The sequence below is a fragment of the Desmodus rotundus genome, chromosome 4 (assembly GCF_022682495.2).
Source record: "Desmodus rotundus isolate HL8 chromosome 4, HLdesRot8A.1, whole genome shotgun sequence".
In the NCBI taxonomy this organism is placed as follows: domain Eukaryota; kingdom Metazoa; phylum Chordata; class Mammalia; order Chiroptera; family Phyllostomidae; genus Desmodus; species Desmodus rotundus.
Window position 1 is genome coordinate 62271627 of NC_071390.1, and position 21740 is coordinate 62293366.

Genomic DNA, 21740 nt, shown 5'->3' on the forward strand with positions numbered 1-21740 from the left:
ACTATGTTCTCCCATTCAATGGGTGGTTGTTTCATTTTCTTGATGGTTTCCTCTGCTGTTCAAAAACTTTTTAGTTTGATGTAGTCCATTTGTTTATTTTTTATTTTGTTTCCCTTGCCCAACGAGATATATTAGAAAAAAATTGCTATGAGAAATGTCTGAGATTTTATTGCCTGCTTTCTTCTAAGATTTTTATGATTTGGAGTCTAACATTTAAGTCTTTAATTCATCTTGAATTTATTCTTGGTTTTGGTGTACGAAGGTGGTCTGGTTTCAGTTTTTGCACGTATCTGTCCAATTTTCCCAGTGCCATTAATTGAATAGACTATCTTTAACTTACTGTATGTTTTTGCTTCCTTTGTCAAATATTAATTGACTATATAGGTGTGGGTTTATTTCTGGTCTCTCTGGTCAGTTTCATTGATATACAGGGTCCAGCAGAAGTAATGCCTGCTTGAGTGTGTTTGGTAGGGTAATAATATAGGTGCAGTAATTTATAGTTTTAATTTGAACATTTCACCTAAAATGTCATAAGATGTGCTTGAGTGTAATATTGTTATGTTTCAGAATTACATGCCTATGATTTTGTAATAAAAAGGGGCATTATTTGTTCCAGACCCTATATGTCTGTTTTTATGCCAGTACCATTCTGTTCTGATTACTCTGGCCTTATACTATAGTTTGATATTTGGTAATGTGGTTACTCCAACTTTGTTCTTCTTTCTCAAGATTGCTATGGTTATTCGGGGTCTTTTGTTCCTTTTCCTTATATGGTTCCATATAAATTTTTGGAACATTTGTTCTATTTCTGTGAAATATGCCATTGGTATCCTGATAGGAATTGTGTTGAATCTGTTGATTGCTTTGGGTAGTATAGACATTTTAATGATGGTAATTATTCCTATCCATCGAACATGGTATATGCTTCCACTTTTTTGGATCTTCTTCAGTCTCTTTCTTCAGTGTCTTATATCTTCCAAGTACAGATATTTTAAATTCTTGGTTAAATTTATTCCTAGGTATAGGATTTTTTTTTAATCTTCACCTGAGGATACATTTATTATTTGAGAGAGAGAGAGAGAGTGAGGAAGAGAAATATCAATGTGAGAGAGAAACATCAATTGGTCGCCTCCCATACATGCCCTAATCAAGGATTGAACCCACAACCATTTGGTGTACAAGACAAGGCTCCAACCAACTGAGCCATGCATTGTATTACATACACAATGTATTGCTGGATCTGTTTACTAATATTTTGTTGAGGATTTTAGCATGTATACTCATCAGAAATACTGGCCTATAATTTTCTTTCTTTGTTGTGCCTTTACCTTGTTTTGGAATTAGGATAATAGTGGCCTTGTAAAAAGATCTTGGAAGTCTTTTCTCCTCTTGAATTTTTTGGAATAGTTTGAGAAGGATTGGTGATATTGCTTCTTTGAGTGATTGGTAAAATTCTCCTGTGAAGCCATCTAGTCCAGGGCTTTTGTGTGCCGGGAGTGTTTTTTATTACTGCTTCAATTTCATTCATTGTTATCAGTCTATTCAGGTTTTCTGCTTCCTATTTCAGTTTTGGAAGCGTATATGTTGCTAAAATTTATTCATTTTGCCCAGGTTGACCAATTTCTTGGCATATAGTTTTCATAGTAATTTTGTACAGTACCTTGTATTTCTGTGTTACCAGTTGTTATTTCACCTCTTTCATTTCAGATTTTATTTATTTGAGTCCTCTCTCTTTTTTTTTTTTGATGAGTCTGATTAAAGGTTTGTCAGTCTTGTTTATCTTATCAAAGAAGGAGCTCCTGATTTCATTGAACTTCTGTATTGCTTATTTTAGTGTCTTATGTCATTGATTTCTACTCTGATCTTGATTATTTCCCTCCTGCTTGCTCTGGTCTTCGTTGTTTTTCTGGTTCTTTTAGGTGTAGTGTTAGATTGTTTATTTTCTTGCTTCTTGAGGTAGACCTGTAATGCTATGACCTTCCCTCAGGACAGCTTTCACAGTGTGCCATAGATTTTGGGTAGCTGTGTGCTTATTTTCATTTGTTTTTAGGGATTTTTTTAATTCCTTGATCTCATTGGTTATCCATTTATTACTTAATAACATTCTATTTAGTCTCCAAGTATTTGAATGTTTTTTAGTGTTTTTTATTGAGGTTTATTTCTATTGGGTTGGCAGAAATTTCATTCAGTTTCAAAGTAAACATAAAAGACATTTTTCATTTTCACCAATAAATTTATTGAACAGCCTGTTCACCGTTTTGTTCCACTACTTCTGCCATCTTTCAGGCATCTTCATAATCCCATCTTCCCGAACTTGTTTTCTTTCTGAGCAACGAACTGTTCTAAGTACCTTTTGCAGCCTTCCAGGAAGTTGAAATTTTTTCTATTATGAAAATTTTGTGAAGACCAAAATAAATGGAAATCCTCAGGTGCAGTGTCTGGTGAATACGGTGGATGAATCAGAACTTCCCAGCTAAACTTTAACAGCATTTGGCTGGTCATCCAAAACCATGAAGTCTTGCATCATCCTGATGTAAAACTATATGTTTTCTGTTGACATTCTGGATGCTTTTTGTCCAGTGCTCCTTTTAGTTGGTTTAATTGGGAGCAGTACTTGTTGGAATTAATCATGGTTTTCTGGAAAGAGCTTGTAATAGAGGACTGCCTTTCAGTCCCACCATATACACAACATTACCTTCTTTGGATGAAGACCAGCCTTTGGTGTGGTTGGTGGTGGTTCATTTCACTTACCCCACAGTCTCTTCCCTTCCACATTATTGTAAAGTATCCACTTTTCATTGCCTATCACAATTTGTTTTAAAAATGGAACATTCTTGTTATGTTTAAGTAGAGAATCACATGTGGAGATACATTAAAGAAGTTTTCTTGTTTTTTTCTTTTTCCTTTTTGCTTAACTTACGTGGAACCCAAACATCAAAGCAATTAACATAACCAAGCTGGTACAAATGATTTTCAACACTTGATTTGGATATTTTTAGTATGTTGGCTATCTCCCACATGATATAATATTGATTGTTCTCAATTAATGTCTCAATTTGATCACTATCAACCTCAACTGGTGTACCCAACTGTGGAGCATCATCCAGCAAGAAATCTCTAGCACAAAACTTCACAAACCACTTTTGACATGTTCAGTCAGTCGCAGCACCTTCTTCATACACTGCACAAATCTTTTGTTGCATTTCAGTTGTGTTTTTACCTTTCTTGAAATGATAAGGCATAATATGCCAAAATATTGTGTATTTTCTTTAATATTAAAATGACTACACAAAAGTTCAATTTTGGTAAGTTTTTTTCAAATGCACGCTGATATGATAGCCATCACAATACAATCTAACAAAATGGTGTCACATGAAATTAAAGACATCTAAGCACAACTAGCGCCATCTTTGGAAAAAACCGAATGAATGTTTTGTCCATCCCAATAATTTCATACCATTTTGATCCATGAAAATGCTTGATATGATTTCAGTTTTCTTGAATTTGTTAAGGCTTGTTTTGTGGCCTAACATGTGGTCTATTTTTGGGAATGATCCATGTGCACTTAAGGAGAATGTATATGAGTATACTTCTTTGGGGTGAAATGTTCCATAAATATCAATTAAATCCATTTGATCTAGTGTGTTGTTTAATGCCACTATGTCTGCCTTGGGTTTTTTTATCTGGAAGATCTGTCCATTGTTGACAGTGGGCTGTTAAAATCCCCTATTATGACAGTATTAATGTCAGTATCTCCCTTAAAGTCCACCAGGATTTTTAAAAATATATATTTAGGTGCTCCTGTATTGGGTGCATATATATTTACATGTCTTATATCTTCTTATTGGATCAAGCCCTTAAGAATTATGTAGTGATTCTCTTCATCTTCTTTTATGGCCTTCATTTTGAAGTCTATTTTGTCAAATATAAGTATTGCTGCATCAGAGATATGTATATTGTTATAAAGCAGTTTATACAGTGAGAAAGCAATGACTTTATTCTTCACAGTGATTGGTTATAATAATAATAATTTCTTTGGTTACCTCATATCAACCTTGTGAAACAGTTCAAATTTTACTTAATGATTTCCAAAGGCACAAGCAGGAAATGACCCAGGTCACACTAACCTTGCAAAATACCTAAATTAAGCTTTGATTATAATAGTAAACTGGTTTTGTCAGGGAATGTTCAAGGCTAGTCTCCATTTGTTATTTTAACAATATATTTAAATTTGTGTAGTCTACTAAGTATAGAAATCTTATTTTCCTTTATGTCCTTTCTTCTCCCTCATTTATAAGTATTAAACTTACAAGTTTATAAACTATAAGTATTAAACATTTCCTATACATACCTTAAGAACCACATAAGATTGGAGCCAGATGAGGGTGGAATCCTAGGCTTCCGAATTGGTCTTTTCTGATAATCAGTGGGGGCTGGGACAGCAGTTTTTCCCATGGTGTTTCGCAAATTATTTTGTACAAATTTTGGGTATTACTAGGCTTCCTCTTTACTGGTATCACCTTTGGCAGGGTCCAAGTTTTACTGGAGATTTTATTGCTTTTGCTGTGCCTATTTTGCTAGAGATTTTGTCTCTGCCTATTGGTACTTCTGGGTGCTGGCTTCTCTATCACCTAAGCAAGGATACATGAGGCAAAAAGAAAACCCAGGAATTCTGTACCATGTTTTTCCTCAGGTCTAAAGGTCCCTACATGATCTGTCTTATTAGCTTCACCTTTCAGGGTTTATGTTTGTTTTATATATGATATCCAGGGGTTTTAGCTGCACTTTGCAGGAGAAAAGGGGGAAAGTCTTTCTGTTCCATCCTGTGCTGGTGCTGGTGGTCCCTCTTCTATTTAATTTTAATTAAAGTACGTTGTTTCTACTCTGTGAAAGTCACTTGTAAAGAAGTCAAAGTTCATATCAAGAAAAGTAAGAGAGCAGTTATTCTAAGGGTGGTTATGTTTAGTAGAAGAAAAAAAAAAACTCAAATCAACATAATGAACAGAGGAAGAAAAGTTCCCTAACACATGTATCCATCAAGAGATACGGATGCTTACAAACAAAAGTGGTCATTACTTTAGGTAGGATTGGGAAAAGCTTTTAGGAAACATGTTTGAAATGTAGGGAAGTAGAAGGAGGCATTTTAAGTGGCAGAAATAAAATGAATAACATTCTTTGCCTTTGTAGGCATAAACTCAGATGACAACTATTCAGGCAGCTTAATAAATGTGTGCCTCTTGGCAATAGCAGGCAGAGCTGTTATTTACTTCACAAGGTTTTCTTTCTCTCCTGCTCACGCTCAGGCCTGTGACAGAGATCCTGATATGTTGGTCTTGGGGAAGTGAAGAAGGGTTGTCATTGTTTTTGTTTTTTAAGATTCTTAAATGCTTGCCGTATGTGTCCAGGCCTAGCAGATGTTATATTATAGTTTCATCTTTAGATGAAAACAGTAACTTAATTCATTCAGTAAACAGTTATTTAGAGTCTGCTGTGTGCTGGAGATTGTTAGTCAGAGAAGATGAACATTTGACATCTTTTAAAAAGGTCAGGTTCACCCTGGTCAGTGTGGCTCAGTTGATTGGAGTGTTGTCCCATAACCAAACTGGGGGCTCAGCCCCCCATCCAGGTGCATACGATCCTTGGGCTGGCTGTGTACAGGGGCAACCAGTTGATGTTTTTCTCTCACATTGATGTTTCTTTCTATCTCTTCCTGAGAATTACAGAAACAAACAAACAAAAACTCAGGTTCTAGGTATTGTGACAAATACTTTTACTTAAATTATTTCTAAGAACTAAGAACTTATTAGGAGGGACAACTTAATACAAAATTGATTGTTTTAAATGCCATATAAAGAGAGCTGTAAAATGAAAGGATAGCATTGATTCTGGACAAGTGAGAATAAGACAGATATGTGAGTAATTGAATTATAAGAATTAACATTAAGAAATTTCTTAAATATGAACCATTCTGCTTTAGTCCGTTCAGGCAGCTTATAACAGAACACCATCTGTTATTACAGATGAGTGGCTTACAAATAATAGAAACTTATTTCTGGAGGCTGGAAAGTCCCAAGATTGAAAGCACCAGCAGATTCAGTGTCTGGTGAGGGCCAACTTCGTGGTTCTCAGAGAGTTTTCTGACATCTCTTTTACAAGGGCACTAATCCTATTCATGAGGGCTCCACCTTCTGACCTGATCACTTCCCAAAGATCCCACCTTCAAACCATCACACTGGGGGAATAGGTTTCAACATATGGAATTTTAGGGGGACACAGATATGCAGTCTATAGCACAGTCCAGCCCTGCATAAATGAAGAAATTGAGGCCCACAGAAGAGCAGTCACTCTCTCAAGGCTATAGGGCTTATGGAAGATCTAAGGGAAGAGACAGTTCCTCTGACTCCCCGTGAGTACTATTTCTACAAACCTTCAGAGAACTTATTTCTTGAGGACACTCTGATGACTGGTTTAGCTTATATAAAAATTCCTATCTGTAGGTTTCTTTACCCAGGACTGTGAATAGAATTTGGCCCTGGTAAAACTCATAGGGAGGAAAGTACATACTTCTTGATCGAGGACTTGTTTTGTGTAAAGATTTGAACCGAAACATTTATGAAATAGCAAAATAGAGTTTTGTCGGGTAATATCTATGCAGAGTGCCTGGGGTCATCACCCTATTACATATTTTCTAAACTATTTTCATAAACATCTGTGGCTAAATTAGTGGGAGAAGTATAATAATTTTAAAAAACAGGATCTTCGTTTACTAGAATATTCTAAAGATCATTAATTATATTTAGTTTTTTGTAGCTTTTTTTCCCCTTTGGCATAGAAAATGGTCTCTTTTTTTTTTAATAGGGGACTTCTTATTTTGTAGTGAACAGTGTAGGATTACTTTTAAATTTAAAGTATTTCATTATACTGAACTGAGCTAGGAGTGTTAGTGATAGAGTAAGTGGCAAACAGATTTTTATTTGGACCAATCAATGTTCTTGAAATATGTAAACACCAATAAACTACATTAGTAATCTTCTAAAATTCATTTCTATGTCAGATTAATTGGTTTGAAAAATTATGCATACTTTCTTTTGCAAATTGAACTGGATATGATGATTTACAGGCTCATTTTCTTTGGTGATAGTGTTTCAATAGTTTTGACAACAAAGTGACTGAGGAGGCTAGGAACAGAAAGACGTGAGACCCAATCTGTCTGTCTGTGTGACATTGAACAAATACTTTATTAAATACCCACTTTTATCTGGAAAGTGACGAAATCGAAGTAAATGACATTCCAGATGTATTTTAATTCAGAAGTCTATATTAAAATAAGTAAAACTAAGATGCCACAAGTTTTTCAAATTTAAAAGCATGCCTTTGTAACCTGTGGCCTGTATGTCACATTTTTGATAAAGTTCTCACTCTCACAACATCCTGAGTCTTTTAATGCTGTGTTGGTTCTGCTGTCTTTACCTAATGTTCTTTATCTGCTAATGCTCTGAAAATCTATGATTTCAAAAGAAGTACAGAGTTTTTGCATGGTAATTTTTTTATTGCCTAATTTATAATTGATGCAGTGTCTGTGTGTGTTTTAACACCTACAGTCTATCTTCCCTTTTAAATGCTTTCATTTTTTTGCAAGACTGGACTATATGCTACTTTAAAAAGAGATATAATGATAACTGTAATGTATGCTAGAAAGAATATTTTATTTCTTACGCATTAACTACAAATATTAGGGGAAAACAATTTTTTCTTAAAATATATGAAAATAGGTTTGGAATGACATATTTTTAGTAATTTGAGCTGCCTATATTAAAAAAAATGAAATCTGCCTTCTCATAACACTATTGTGTAATTTTTTAAAAAAGAATAACTTTGGTTTCTTTATTTTTTGGTTCCCTTTTTTATTATACCTCCCTACCCCGTCTCTTTCTACACAGGGTGGGTATTCTGCTCCCTCCTTCTCTCCTTGGCAGGGCTCCTTCCAGGGGATCCCACGGACTGTTCCACCGCACCGCAGACAGAGTGAGTCTGTGTCTCTCACTCCTACCCTGCTCTGTCCTCCCCTTCATGGTATTTCCCTTCTGCATGATCTGTCTCTTCCCAGCACCTCCTCTCCTGTTCAGTGACCTGCAGGCACATGCTAAACCAGCACTCCCTGGGCTCCTCTCAATTAACACTTCCTTTGATTGCATGTAAATAGACTTCCACCTAGAGCCTTAGGAGAACTATCTGAAGTTAATTTCATTCTAAAGTTGTTAAAACCTATTGCCAGTGACCCTATTCCTACTGACATGCGTCTGTCTCTAATGCATTTTTTCATGACCTTGAGATATGTGAATAAAATTTTTTTTTACCTAGTTATGTTAAAAATGTACACTGTCGGCAGTGGTATAATGAACAGATGCATACCGTTTAGGGAAGAGGCTTATTGCACGTTTCTTTAAATATTTCCTAATCAGAAGGCTTTGATTATGTCATTGTCTCCTAAAATAAAAATCTTTTAAATCATTTTTCAGGGTGTTTTTTAACAATGTGTCCTTGTAATTCATCAGCTGCTTTACAAGTACAGAAAAAATGGCTTTTGAATATGCATGATTTACTAACATTTCTAATGATTTAGTAATTGTTTGATTTTTAAAAATCTGTTTACATTAAAAAGGATTGTTTATTTTATATTATGTACTTGGGTATATCTGGTAAGTTGGTTATATTTTATCTTTTTTGAAAAGTCACCCAAAAAAGCTAATGTTAATAAAAAAATATATAACTATTGTCAGAGTCACTTTTACATCTTCTCCATAGATTTACCCTTATTTATGATTCATGTCAATTTTTTCATATATTTTCCTTACCTATGCGATGTATCAAAGGTCCAAAGGGGGGAATTTTAAGCAATTAAGTGATTTATTAAAATAAAATACTATTTTTTTAAATTAACCAAAATGATTTGGTATCAACATGAATTTGAGACAATGTTTGAAGTTTATTTTTTGGCAATTTTGCCTCTCCTTCCCTTTTACACTATTTGTTTTAAAGATAAATAGAATAGAGAGTTTGTATAGGTTTTTATATCAAGTTATTTACTAGCAGGTTAATGTGCTTAGTGGATGCAGTGAGAAGAGGAATTTATCTTCTCCTTTTCCATCTCCCGCCATTTCTTTAAACTTTCCTTATTTACCTCTCTTATCTTCAAGTAAGTTTCTTTCTTTTCTCCTCTATTTAAGGATTCTGGCATATAAGGAATTACACTAAATTGCTAGTGGTCTAATCTGAATTTCAAGTGCAGTTATAACAAATGATAATGTATTTTGGGCTTGTAGCCAGTGAACAGCCTTGTTGACAGGTTTAGCTCAGATTAACACACCTACCTTGAATTTACTGAAGCTTGTTTTTAGCGCCTATTCTTTTCCCCCACTATTCTTTTTCTCCATTCTCCTTCCCCTCACCTCGCTGTAATATGGGATTGAAGTTTAAGGTTAATTATTCTGTATTGCAGATAGTTTTAGATTTATTTTTAAAACATGTTTCTCAGAAACATTCATTCACTAGTTTCTTCTTTGTGTAGCTTTGGAATTTTCTTGTTTCTTTCCTGAGTTATTGGCTCTCCATTTTCAAATGCTTCCTCCTCCTGACCTCTTGGCTTTAGAGCTCTCTCTTTCATTTCCAACTATGAAGCAGCACTGTGAAGCAGCATCTAGGAGAAGATACATATACATTAGAGTCTTTTCCGAGCTAAGTTCTCATGGCTAATAAAGCTAAGAGAACTGGGTCTGGGACTTGATCATTGAGACTTGTAGAACCCTGTTTGTGGAAAGTGGTGACTAGATGACTTGTTCTTAGCTTTTTGACAGCTGAGCTTAAAAGGTTCCTCTAGAGAAGAAATATGTTCTAAACTACTACACTATTTTAAATTTACCCTGAGAACAGCTGAAGCAGTGTACTAACGAAATCATTATTTTTTTATTTTTTAATAATAAAATATAGAGAAGGAAAAGCATATGGAATTATGGGAGTAAATCCATTAGTTTTTCAGATCTCTCTTTACTTCACTAAACATATTCAGTGAAATAATATTTGTTTCCACATTTAGTTAATATGTGATTTCTAGTTCTGATTTTTTAGATAATTTAATTCTGTAAGTGATAGTAGATAGTTGAGAGAGTTTACCTGCATTATAATCTGTTCCATTAATACATTCTTTCTGATTCCCTCTTGAACATCCACTAAAGTGAACTGTTTTTAATTCTACATGTAGAAGCCAGGTAGAAGCCAGGTAGAAGTCATTAGTAAGGCCGTCTGCTGCTTGGCTTTTTATTATTACTTTTTTTAATGTATAAAAGTAATAGACATCCCACCATAAAAAAGATAGCCTGGTATCAATATGCGGAGTGAAATAACTAATGTTTGCAGGGAGTGTTTAGCTCTGGTCACTCCAGGAAGCTGCACTAACCTGGCATGCCCTTTGCTGAATATAAGAATAATTCTACAAAAATGGAGATACAAGGAAAATCCTAGTCTTCAAGTATTTTTTTCTTTCTTGGGACATTTTGACTTGCATTTCTTTTCTTTAGGGTATCACTAGTGTCAACTTGAAGATGTTTGCTCTCTGACTTCAAAATAAATTTTTCCCTGGAATAGCAGATCATAACTACATGTAGTGGTTCTTCCTATATATTGTCAGTAGGCACTTCAGCCTTTGTCCAAACTGACTTAACTGGCATTGGTTTAGTCTTTCTAATTACCAGCTGTGTAAAATTAGAAAAAATAACCTGCCCAATAGTGGAAAATTTAATAAAAATAACTATTGGCAGTAAAAAGCCTTAATGGTAATCTCAATAGCATTTCTTTTTTTTTTAATTAAATACTTTTGAATTTTATTGTTTTTCAAGTACTGTTTTCTGCATTTCTTGCTAGAGCATATGCTTCTAGGAATTCTTGACTTTTCAAAAAGTTTATTTACAGATAATACCAACTTCTTACCATGCCTAGAATGACTTAAAATTTGCTGTTTAACACCTTGCTTAAAGGAATTTAGAAATCTTACCTACCTTTACCTTAACATGTGAATAACGTAGGTGGGAAGAAAAAATTGTTTTGAGACACCAAAAATAACATAAATGTATATTTATGTCTCAATAGCTGTATGTCTTAATGGCCCAGCAGGCTTTTGTAATGTTGCCTTATTTCTAAATTTATATTATAATAACTAATGATATTACCAGAATTACATTAAGAATGGTGATTATATTGTCTTATATCCTCCTGCTTTTCTATAACCTTCAGGTTGTTTCACAAGCCTTTTTGAAAAGCAACTCTTAGATTACAACCTGTATGTATTCGCCGAATAAAGCTATGCATTTAAAACTCAACACCATTTGTGTGTATATTTAATATTCAGACAAAAGATTCATGAAATAACACTTTCTCTTAGGACATATGATACTCACATATTTTATTCTAATTTTTTGTTTTGCTTTTTTGTCTACATAGTATCATTATGTGAATGTTTTTCATTTGAGGGAGGACCCCTGAAAGTGGAATTTATTTATAAAAAATCGTGTAATTATTCTTACATGTTTAAACTTCAGTCACCTTCAAAGTACTCTCCTTTTGATGCAATACACCTATTGAGACATTTTTTCCACTGCTCAAAACAGTTTTTGAACTTACCGATTTTGATGCCTTTTAGTGCTTCTGCCATTTCTTGTTTCACCTTTTCCACATCAGCAAAACGTTTCCTTTTGAGGACTTTGTTTTATCTAGGAAAACAAAAATGTCCCTTGGGGTGAGATGAAGTAAATAGGGTGGGTGGGGCATGCGGGTTGTGCCACTTTTGGTCAAAAACTGCTGAACACTTAGCATGGTGTGGGCAGGTACACATGTAAATCACCCATTATAAAATGGAAAAATGTGTTGAAATAGTACTCAAAAAAATTTAACTGAAGCTGAATGCAGCCTCTCACAACAATGCCAGCTGGTACAATGATACAGATGGGTTCCTAGAACACTCATCTAGCAGGGGGAAGCCTGTATTACAAGGGGCCCACCCTCCAGAAGATAATTCTGGTTTTTGGGGGTCCCCCTCATATAGTAAATATTTCTTAAAAACATAATTTTGATAGCTTCATATTATCATGTGGATATACTCTAATTTATTTCATTTTTTCCCTGTTGTTGGGCATTGGTATTATTTCTATTTTTCCCTATTAAATAAAGATATTGTTGTAGCACAGGTCATTCTTGTGTAAAGATCAGTGTCAGCATTTCTCTTAAGTAGATTTCTGGAAGGATATTAATTAAATGCTGTGCATTTTCTGGAGAAGCTTGGTGTATATTGTTGAACTGTCAAACATGCTCTTAAGGTATGCATTAATGTGGCTCAATCTGATTGGCTTCACCATATGACTAATTTTATATATAAGGAGTCTATCAGCTTCAGTGCTTTAATGAGAAATTAGCTTTAGGAGTGACTTTTCATAAAAAAATAAAATACTTTCTGGTGAAATGGAACCTAGGGTAACTCAGTAAAAACTGAACAATTCAATTGTACATTAAGCTAATTTTTTTGATATGTGGTTAATGTAGAATATGGTTCTTTGTCCATTTTTGCACCTTATTTGAGTGCTGTTTAGTATAGTCAATGGCTAACTGACTAGAAATGTGCACCAAATTCATGGTCCATACACTGTCCCATAAACCTAGGCATGGGTTAGTTTCTTTCTCAACAATTTGCAATTATGAGAAACACAGCAATTCTGTTTTCTGTATCAGCCTTTTATAACAACCTGCTCTGCAGATTTGGGGATTGTTAGCTGAATTTGTTACTATAGCTATTTCCTTTGGTGTCCTACTCTGGATAAATGTGATCATGCCAATGGAATTGTACTGCTATGATGTTACTTAGTTTTATTTTCTGAACTACTCTGCATCCCAAAAGTAGATGCTGAGGAGTTCTGTGTCTTAGAGATATGAAAATTGAGCATCTTATACTGATTGTGCCTTAGTAGTAAGTGCTTACTTAACTCACTGTTACTCACTTTGATAGTTTTGAAAACAGTTAACTGATCAACTTAGAAGAGCTGTAGAATTTGCTTATTTATAACTTATATTTATAAATCAGGTGTCTTTTCTAAGTTCTCTGAGATTTAAGAGGCACCGTCCTAAGATGTAAGGAAATAAGTATGCATTTCCCAAGAAATCTTGGAAGCTATGATTGGGTTCATGTAAATTATAAAGTAGAATTCACTTAGTTTACAGTAGTCTCCCCTCATCTTCAAGATATACATTATGAGACCTCTGTGGATGCCTGAAACTATAGATAGTACCAAATCCTTATATATACACTATTTTTATTCCTATACACACAAACCTTTTCAATTTAAAGAAGAAGGCCTTTACAGCTACTCTTGAGCACGTTCTAATTGCCAGTGTCACTACTCTTGTGCTTTGGGGCCATCATTAAGGAAATCAAGGGTTGCTTGAACATAAGCACTGTGGTACTGTGGCAGTAGACTTGAAATCAAAAGAGCTACTGCGTTACTAACGGTAGCATATACAGTGTGGATACACAGGACAAAGGATGATTCACATCATAGGTGGGGTGGAGCGAGACTTCATCATACTACTCAGAACAGCACACAGTTAAAAACTTATGAATTGTTTATTATTAGAATTTTCCATTTAATATTTTTGGGCCATGGTTGATTAAAGGTAACTAAAACTGCAGGTACCTGAAACTGTAGACAAGGGGGGACTACTGTAGCTGTACTAGGATCCAGTCATGTCTTCCATCTCTAGTAATATGTGGAGCCTCACTAATAATTTAGAACATTATATTTAAGATGTGTGAAGATCAGATTATGATTAATTGGTCTTTAATGCAGCAGCAGTCAAAAAAATAAACCAAAAAATACTAAACTGTATTTAGTTTATAATGCAGAAGAATCCGAAATTATTAAAAATAATGTCTACTTTCTCCATAAGGGGTTACATGCAGCTAAACCTTTTTAGATATTTAGGGAATGAATTTTAAGTTATGTCAAAAATTTTTTGAATATTTTATTTGGAAAAAGTCAAGTGATTCCTTTTAAGTGTGAGAACTTTTACATACACTGTTCTGTAGACATGAATATTTGTATTAACTTGCAAGAAAGTATAACACTTTAGCAAGAAGGTCTAACTCTATTAAATTGTTTTATTTCATACAAACATATTAAGTAATAATTTCTAGAAAAAACAACAAAGGCAAGGCTGTTGCCCAGTCATGGCAATTCTTTGGTGTTGTGTGTGGTCTCTGACGCCATTGTCCTGTCTTTTTCTTGTCTCTGCTCTCCCATTATGCCATTGGCAAGGAGTTGAGAAGTTAGTCCATTACTTCTCTGACAAAGCGTGGTACAGTACAATTTCAGATTTTTTCCTACCACCTTTCTCATAATCATTTTTTTGGGTTTTTTCCCCCCTAGTTTGCATGATGCATGTCAGCCTGCATGAAATTATAGGCATGTTACAGATGGCACCATTTCCATCTTTCTTTTAACTTTTAAAATGTATTTAGTAGTAATAAACTCGTATGTACCAAGAAAATAATTCCTGTTTCTATTATGTAGTAGCATTGTTTCACTTCAGAACATTTCCTGCTTTCTATCTTACACACTGAAATATTTTTACTCCATCAGGCCTTGATGTATGTAGCTGCCATCTTATGATGCTTATGATGGTTGGTGACTTTAGAACAAGAATCTTTTCAGGAACTGATATGAGTATTTTTTTTTCCTACGATAATGCCAGAAATCTTTGAACTGGTATGCAAAGGTGAAGTTTTTCTTAGTGATGAGTGCTAATTAGCCCTTCCTTGTATTCTGTGTGTTTTTTCAAGTGGGCCACTTGGGTCCACTGTTGCCCACAAATACTACTCTACAGTGTGGCTTGCATTTGGTGTTTGAGAACTATCCTGTGTAGGATAGATCAGCTAAGGAGGAAATAGGGTATTATCCATTATCTGAATGTTGGTATTGAATATGTCTATTGAGTTTTTAAAATAATATCTGGTTATGTTGCATATTCTGAAAGTCACTGTTAATTGCCCAAATAGCGCAGAATAATAATGTTTTAGCACTGCATTTTAAATTCTCTGTGGGTTCAAATTCTAGCTTTGCCTTTTGCTAAGATATGTGAATTAGACATGTTACTTAAGTTCATTTAACCTCAGCTTACTTATTTACCAAAAGAAAACATTACCTTTCACCTAGGGTCTTGTGATAATTAGAGGTCATACATGCGAAATTAGAGTCTGGCCCTCTACCCTTGGAAAAAAAGGAAACCTTGGTCTTAGTCCAGAGTATATTATTTCTCAAGTATTTGTAATGTGTCAGGCATTATACTAAGCACTTTGTATGTACATTATCATTTAATATTTACAGTGATTGGATGTGATGTAGGTTACTGTCATTATTCTCATTTTGTAAGTTGTGAAATTCCAACTCAGAGTAGTAAGATAATTTTACCCAGTGTCTCACTGATAGTGAGTGATAGACTCAGGACTCAAAACCCAAATCAGTCTGACTTGAAGAGCTAAATGATTCAATACTGTGTTGTAGTAGCTTCTTCATATAGCCATATGTAAATTCTTTCTGAACTTTTTTTAAAAAAAAGACTTTATTTTTAGACAGAGGAGAAGGGAGGGAGAAAGAAAGAGAGAGAAACATCAATATGGGGTTGCCTCTCTCATGCCCCCTACTGGGGACCTGGCCCACAACCCAGGCGTGTGCCCTGACTGGGAATCGAACTGGTGACCCTTTGGTTCCGAGGTCGGTGCTCAATCCATTGAGCCACACCAGCCAGGCCTCTTTCTGAACTTTAAAGTGCCTTGCATGTCCTAGCTCAGTATATCTCCAGAGAGGCCCTTATGGCACCTTGACATGGAACCTTGACTTCTGGGCATATCCCATAGGCCTGCTATGGATTTAAAACATTTAGATGTGACCAACATTACTAAAATATGTATTTGGAGCCCCGAAACTTCTTATTCTGTAGCAACTAGTTTATTATACTGCTATAGAATGTGCCTCTTCTTTTTCCAAGACCCAGTTACAAAAAGACATTAAACTCATCATTTTTACACCTAAATTATAGGTAACATTTATTGTGCTTATTTGATATGCTGGGAGGTCCTATGATAAGTATTTTACATGAATTATATAAATTATTCATTGTATTTAATTATTAGAATTAGAAATGGAAAATAGCTGAATGCTTAAAACAATACTCACAGCTCATTTTATCCAGAAATACTTAGTCTCCAAGTAAAAGACATTTGTGGCTTAGCTGTGTTCAAGTTAAAAAACATAATCTTTCTTGCTATGCTTCTATATATGAATCATTAAGCTAAGCCCAAACTTATTTAGGGTAAACATTCTTTTTTAATTATAAGATTTTTTTTCATCAGTGTTTTTTAAAACTTGTTTTTATTTGATTATTAGTGCTGCATCATTGATCTCATAAGGAAGTACCATTTTGATAATTATTACCAAAGTAGTAATTCTGGAATATAGCACTCACTAATACTCATTTATTTATTCATATTTCTAGCAAATGTGTGTGTGGGTGTGTGTATTCTCTACTATGTGCTAAATACTAGGGATACCAACTACAGTAATAAAAATGAATAAAACATGGTACGTGCCTGTAGGAGCTCAGAGTCCCTTGTTATCTTTGTAAGTAGCCCAAAATAGACATTTAAGATTATCATTGAAGATGCCTACCAATCCCTTGTACAATTAATTACCCAGTAGTGCCTGTCACTGCACTCTTGACTTTGACACTTGTAACTCTTACACCTGAAAATTAACAGAATAATGTGCTGGAGTGTATGTATCTAACTAAAGTAAGACTTGAAGTTACTGAGTCCAGTTAGAAGCTCTTAGCTCTGAAGTCTAAGGATGGGTCCACATTTTAAAGCTTCAGTGACCAATCCTTTTACACATTGTAAGGATCGAGTAATGAAGTTCCACTTATCTGTGACTACAGGAGTTTCCTGAAGCCCCTCCAGTAGTGAGGGTTCCTTTTGCCCTGAGTCATGGTCTATGGAGGCTATGACATGAATGAGCAATTTCCCCAGAGGCCTTTTTTTTTTTTTTGGATACAGGGCAGTGCTTCATCTTGCATCTCCAAAACCAGAAACCTGGAACTCATCTTAAATTCCTCCTGAACAGCCACTTACCTGTCCCACCTTCAAATTCTCTGTCAGTCCTTTCCAGTTTTCCTTTTACTATCCTAATTTTAGACCTTTATGATTTATCATCTGGGCTGCTAGCAATAGCATACTACCTGGCTGTTCTGCTTACAATCTCATCTCCACCCCCCACCCCACCCCCACCCAATACATACCTCACTCATTCTACCAGAGACATTATAAAATACAGGTTGGATCATAATGCTTCTGCTGCATAAGATTGATCTGCTGCATAAGTCAGACCTACTTAGCCTTTAGGAGCTGATCCTTGCCTATACTTCTCACCAGCATTCTGTTCTTTCTCCCAATTCAGTCTAACAATTCAAAGTTACCAGAACATACCATGTTCTTTTTTTGCCTCCGTGCTCTACACTGGTCCTCTGTACACTGAGTACTCCTCCCTTTGTGTCTACTTGGCAAACTCCTACTCATCTTAAAATTCAGTTCAGATGTTTGTGATTCTTGGATGCCCTCTATGACTTCCCTAATCAGGAATATGTTTTCTTTTTGTTTCCCTGTGTTGTTAAACTTGAGACATGGCCTCATCATTTGTTTACCTACCTCCCTCACAAGGCCTGTCAACTACAGGAATAGCATTGTGTTCAGCTCCATGGTTTCCTACACCTAACAGTGCATGATACATCATTGACATTTTTTAAAAAATGAATGAATGGTCTTTTAATATTCCTTTCTGTTGGTCTTATTATCCATGAGAACATGGGATCTTGTTATATTTAGAATTCATTCTAAAGATGGCTGAGGGAACAGAAGTAGTAGTGAATGTGATCAAGATGAATTGTTAACATTTTGCCTTTATATTAATACAGTCGAGTGTTTAGTATTTGGGGAAATTGTACTGCGAGCAACAAGCTATCAGAATACATCTCTTCTTGGCTTGCTAGATATGAAGAGGCAGCTTGTTGTTCAACTTACCAGTAGGTAATTAGTAACAGTCCAGCGCTTGGTGGGTAACCAGCCCTACACAATCTTCCTCATACCAGGAGCAAATCATTTCCTTGGTCCTTGCTATAGTCATATCTTGATCTTTTCAAGAGACTTTTTCTTTTTTAAAAAAATTTTTTATTTACAGTTGACATACAATATTATATTAGTTTCAGGTGTACAACCCAATGATTAGACATTTGTATAACTTAAGAAGTAATCACCTTGATAAATCTGGTACCCATCTGACACCATATGTAATTATACATAATTATTACAATATTATTGACTATATTTCCTATGCTGTACTTTATATCCCCGTAACTATTCTGTAATTACCAATTTGTACTTTTTAACCCCTTTACCTTTTTCTCTCATTCTCCCTAGCTCCCTCCTATCTGGCAACTATCAAAATATACAAGACTTTTTTCTTTACTGTAGTAGAATTGACTTCCAAACTTGTTTTCAAATAAACAATACAGCAATAATTTTATTTTAGGATAGGGAAATTATATCATACCACTTTTAGTAAAAATAAAAATCTATGTTATTTATTCATTATTCAGAATCCACTGATTTATTTAATGTAATCAAGCAGTAGTTTAGACTTTTTAAATATAATTACTCAATCTAACTCCTCTTAGTTAAACAACTCAAAATTTTATTTTTAAAAACCTGTTTTTTCTAATTCTTTTATATTTGATGTGGAGCTTCCTTACATTTAATAAAAGCAGCACATCTTTCTATCTGCACTATTTACATTTAGTTCTCTGATAAGTAGTCAGTGGGGTAATATAAGCAATCAGAACAGTGCAAATGGATAATTTATCTACTGTTCCCAGTTCCTCTTTTCTGGAGATTTGGGTATCTTACTAAGTTTACTACTTTATCTTAATTAACAAAATCATACCTTGCTTTGAGCTGATAGCACATATTTATACCTGCTTTTTCTTACTAGCAATACACATATTACAATGAAGTCATTTTTAAATTGTCACTGATATTTTCAAAGGTCTTAGTTGCTTCAAGATTTTTAACTTGAAACTCTTGTTTTTGAGGGTTAGAGGGGAAAACATCCCCATTCAGTTAACCATTTCATGCTGCACCTGTCTCCTCCTTGGTTGTTTTTTCTACCCCCATTTGGTAGATTTTAGTTTGAATATTAGGGCCCTGCTCTATATTTTTACTAGTTTCTGAAGAGAGTGTGATCACTTTGGCATGGTCATTTTGTTCAAGGGAATCCCAATGAGAGTCTTTTAAAATTAGTTACACAGTGATTTTAGTACCTCTTTTTCTCCTTCTTCTTTCTTCCTCCTCCCCCTTCTTCTTCCCTCCCCTGCCCCTTCCTCCTCCTCCTCTTCCTCCTTTTTCTTTCTTCCTTTTAGTGCCTTTGTTCTTGAAGGACAGTTTATTCATCTCTGTAATGATTTATTATAAAAATACCCACTGACTTTAAAGTCTAGGATATTTCACTTTAAGTAAAAACTGAGTTGGCTTATTTATTTTAAACATTCTAAAATAAGAATTTAATGTAACATTCTGTATGTATTAATTTTGAGTAGTCATTGTCTTGATTTTATTATCTTTTAAATAGCAAGTCAGCCCTATAACATCATGGCCAAACATCCATCCCTCCAAGAATGAGTGAACTTTTTTCTCAAGAAGTCCCCAGTTACAGGCCATAATCGAATCCCTGATTGCTGACCCTGGCAGCCATAGTTCAGTGCTGGTCAAGAAGGTGGAAAAAGTGGCAAACAAATAATGCAGTCAGTATAAATAAATTCACCCCCTCTGTTGCAGAAATTAGATATACTGTGTAGATTTGTTTATGGATTGGCATAGTTTTAAAAAGTCATTTTATTAGTAAAAAGAATGGTCTTGAAGTTCATGTTTCAAAGCCCTGTGCCAAGGTTTTCAATATTTTCAGCCCAGATTATTTTATACAAAGTATAAGTGTGTGTTTGTGAGTGTGTTTATACATATATAGCAACCATCCCTGTATCAGGACATGATCAATAGGCTCTGCCCCATATAAACTATTTGGGCCATTGAAAGATGACTTTAAGATTCATATTCCTTTACTAAATGCACAAAAGTGATGGAAGTGGCAGGTTTCCTCTGACTTATGTAGAAGAGAACCACACAGTGAGCTCCATAAACATGTGTGCAAGGCACATTGGCCTCTCTAAGAACTTTGCCATTGTGGGCTTCTGAGCTTTAGTTCAAGTGACAGGCAGTTTCAGATTTGTTTTAATCTCAGCCATCATTCCAAAGGCCGATCACTTTTAATTTATTAAATGGATGTTCACTCTTGGGCAGGGTAAATCTGTTTTCTATATGTAGCCATAGCAGAACCTTAGTTGATCCCTCATATGGCAGTGAGACAATAAATACGCTGTGAAAACATTTTATTCTGAAACCTTTCAACAAGAATATTAAAGGTAGCCTTAGCTATGTTTAACTATGTTTTTTTGTTTAACTAGAATTTCATATCAACTGAGAATATAATCTTTATTCTAAACCTTATTCTTGATAAAGGTACAGCACCTTGACACTTTTATTTTACAGTTTTTAAATTTTACTCATTTGAAATTATAAAGGAGTAATTTCAATTATTTTTAATGAGTAAAATTTGTGATATAATACACATCATGAAGAAAAGTATTGCACATTGTCCTCCATAGCATATTCTGACAATTTCATATCCCTTATTTCTAGCAAAGATAGTTTGTTTCATATTTCATTTTCTTATCAATTTCACAAGAATGAAAGGCCGTATTTGTGGTACATGGCATTTCAAAACTGGGAAAAAGGAAAGAGCATATTTATGGGGGAACAAATGATTCATTGCAGAGTCACGGTTCTGTCTGATGCCCAGTTAATCAGAGTTAAATATATACTTGATTTCTTCCTCGAGTAAATACTGCTGGGAGCCTACCATGTGCCATCCTCTCTTTAAGGCAAAGACAGGGGAAGAAGCCTTTTCCTGGGATCTGAGTGCCATTAGTCATTAGGGCAGGCGTGTAAGGTTAAAGCCAACATTGTGCCAAGATAGATTGGAAGTGACAAATGCACCAGAGTGTTTTGTAACAAATTTGTGTGTGTGTGTGTGTGTGTGTGTTATGTGATATGCAGGTCCTTTAAAGCACAGAGCCTAGATCTGAATTACTAGAGTCAGACCATAGTACCTTCCTTGACCTTCAATAACTTCTTCTGTCACTACTACTTAACTTTCTATTACCCACTTTTATCTTCTATTGTACTTCTCATTATCCTGAATTACCTTAGAGTTTTATATGTTTATAATCTGTATCATTTCAATAAAATGTAAGTCCTGTGAGAGAAGAAAATTTTTTCTGTGTAGCTCACCAAAGTAACCTCAACACTTAAATTACTACTTCCTCTAGTCAAGTGTGAAAAAGTGGCATACAGCTTTTCTTTTTAAAGACATGTTGAAAATTGGTAATATTCAGAAGGTCACAGTTATTATCTGAATGCTTTATGGAGATTAAACCAAAGTGCTATGGAAATCTTTCTGTCAGTCTGTCATATAAAGTTTTAAATA

At 34.7% G+C, this 21740-nt stretch overlaps 1 protein-coding gene across 5 annotated transcripts in view; it reads left to right on the forward strand.

Annotated features, from left to right (window-relative positions):
* Nucleotides 1-21740, forward strand: part of CCSER2 (coiled-coil serine rich protein 2) — a 194377-nt gene that overhangs the window by 168814 nt on the left and 3823 nt on the right. For 2 of the 5 annotated variants that reach the window (XM_024561426.4, XM_071221241.1), the window contains one exon: nucleotides 7941-8025. The exons of 2 other annotated variants lie outside the window; for them this stretch is intronic. In XM_024561426.4, the coding sequence (XP_024417194.2) occupies nucleotides 7941-8025 (85 nt within the window). Of the gene's footprint in view, nucleotides 1-7940; nucleotides 8026-14354; nucleotides 14395-21740 lie in introns of all 5 variants that reach the window. One more of the 5 variants, XM_045195917.3, reaches the window with a different exon arrangement.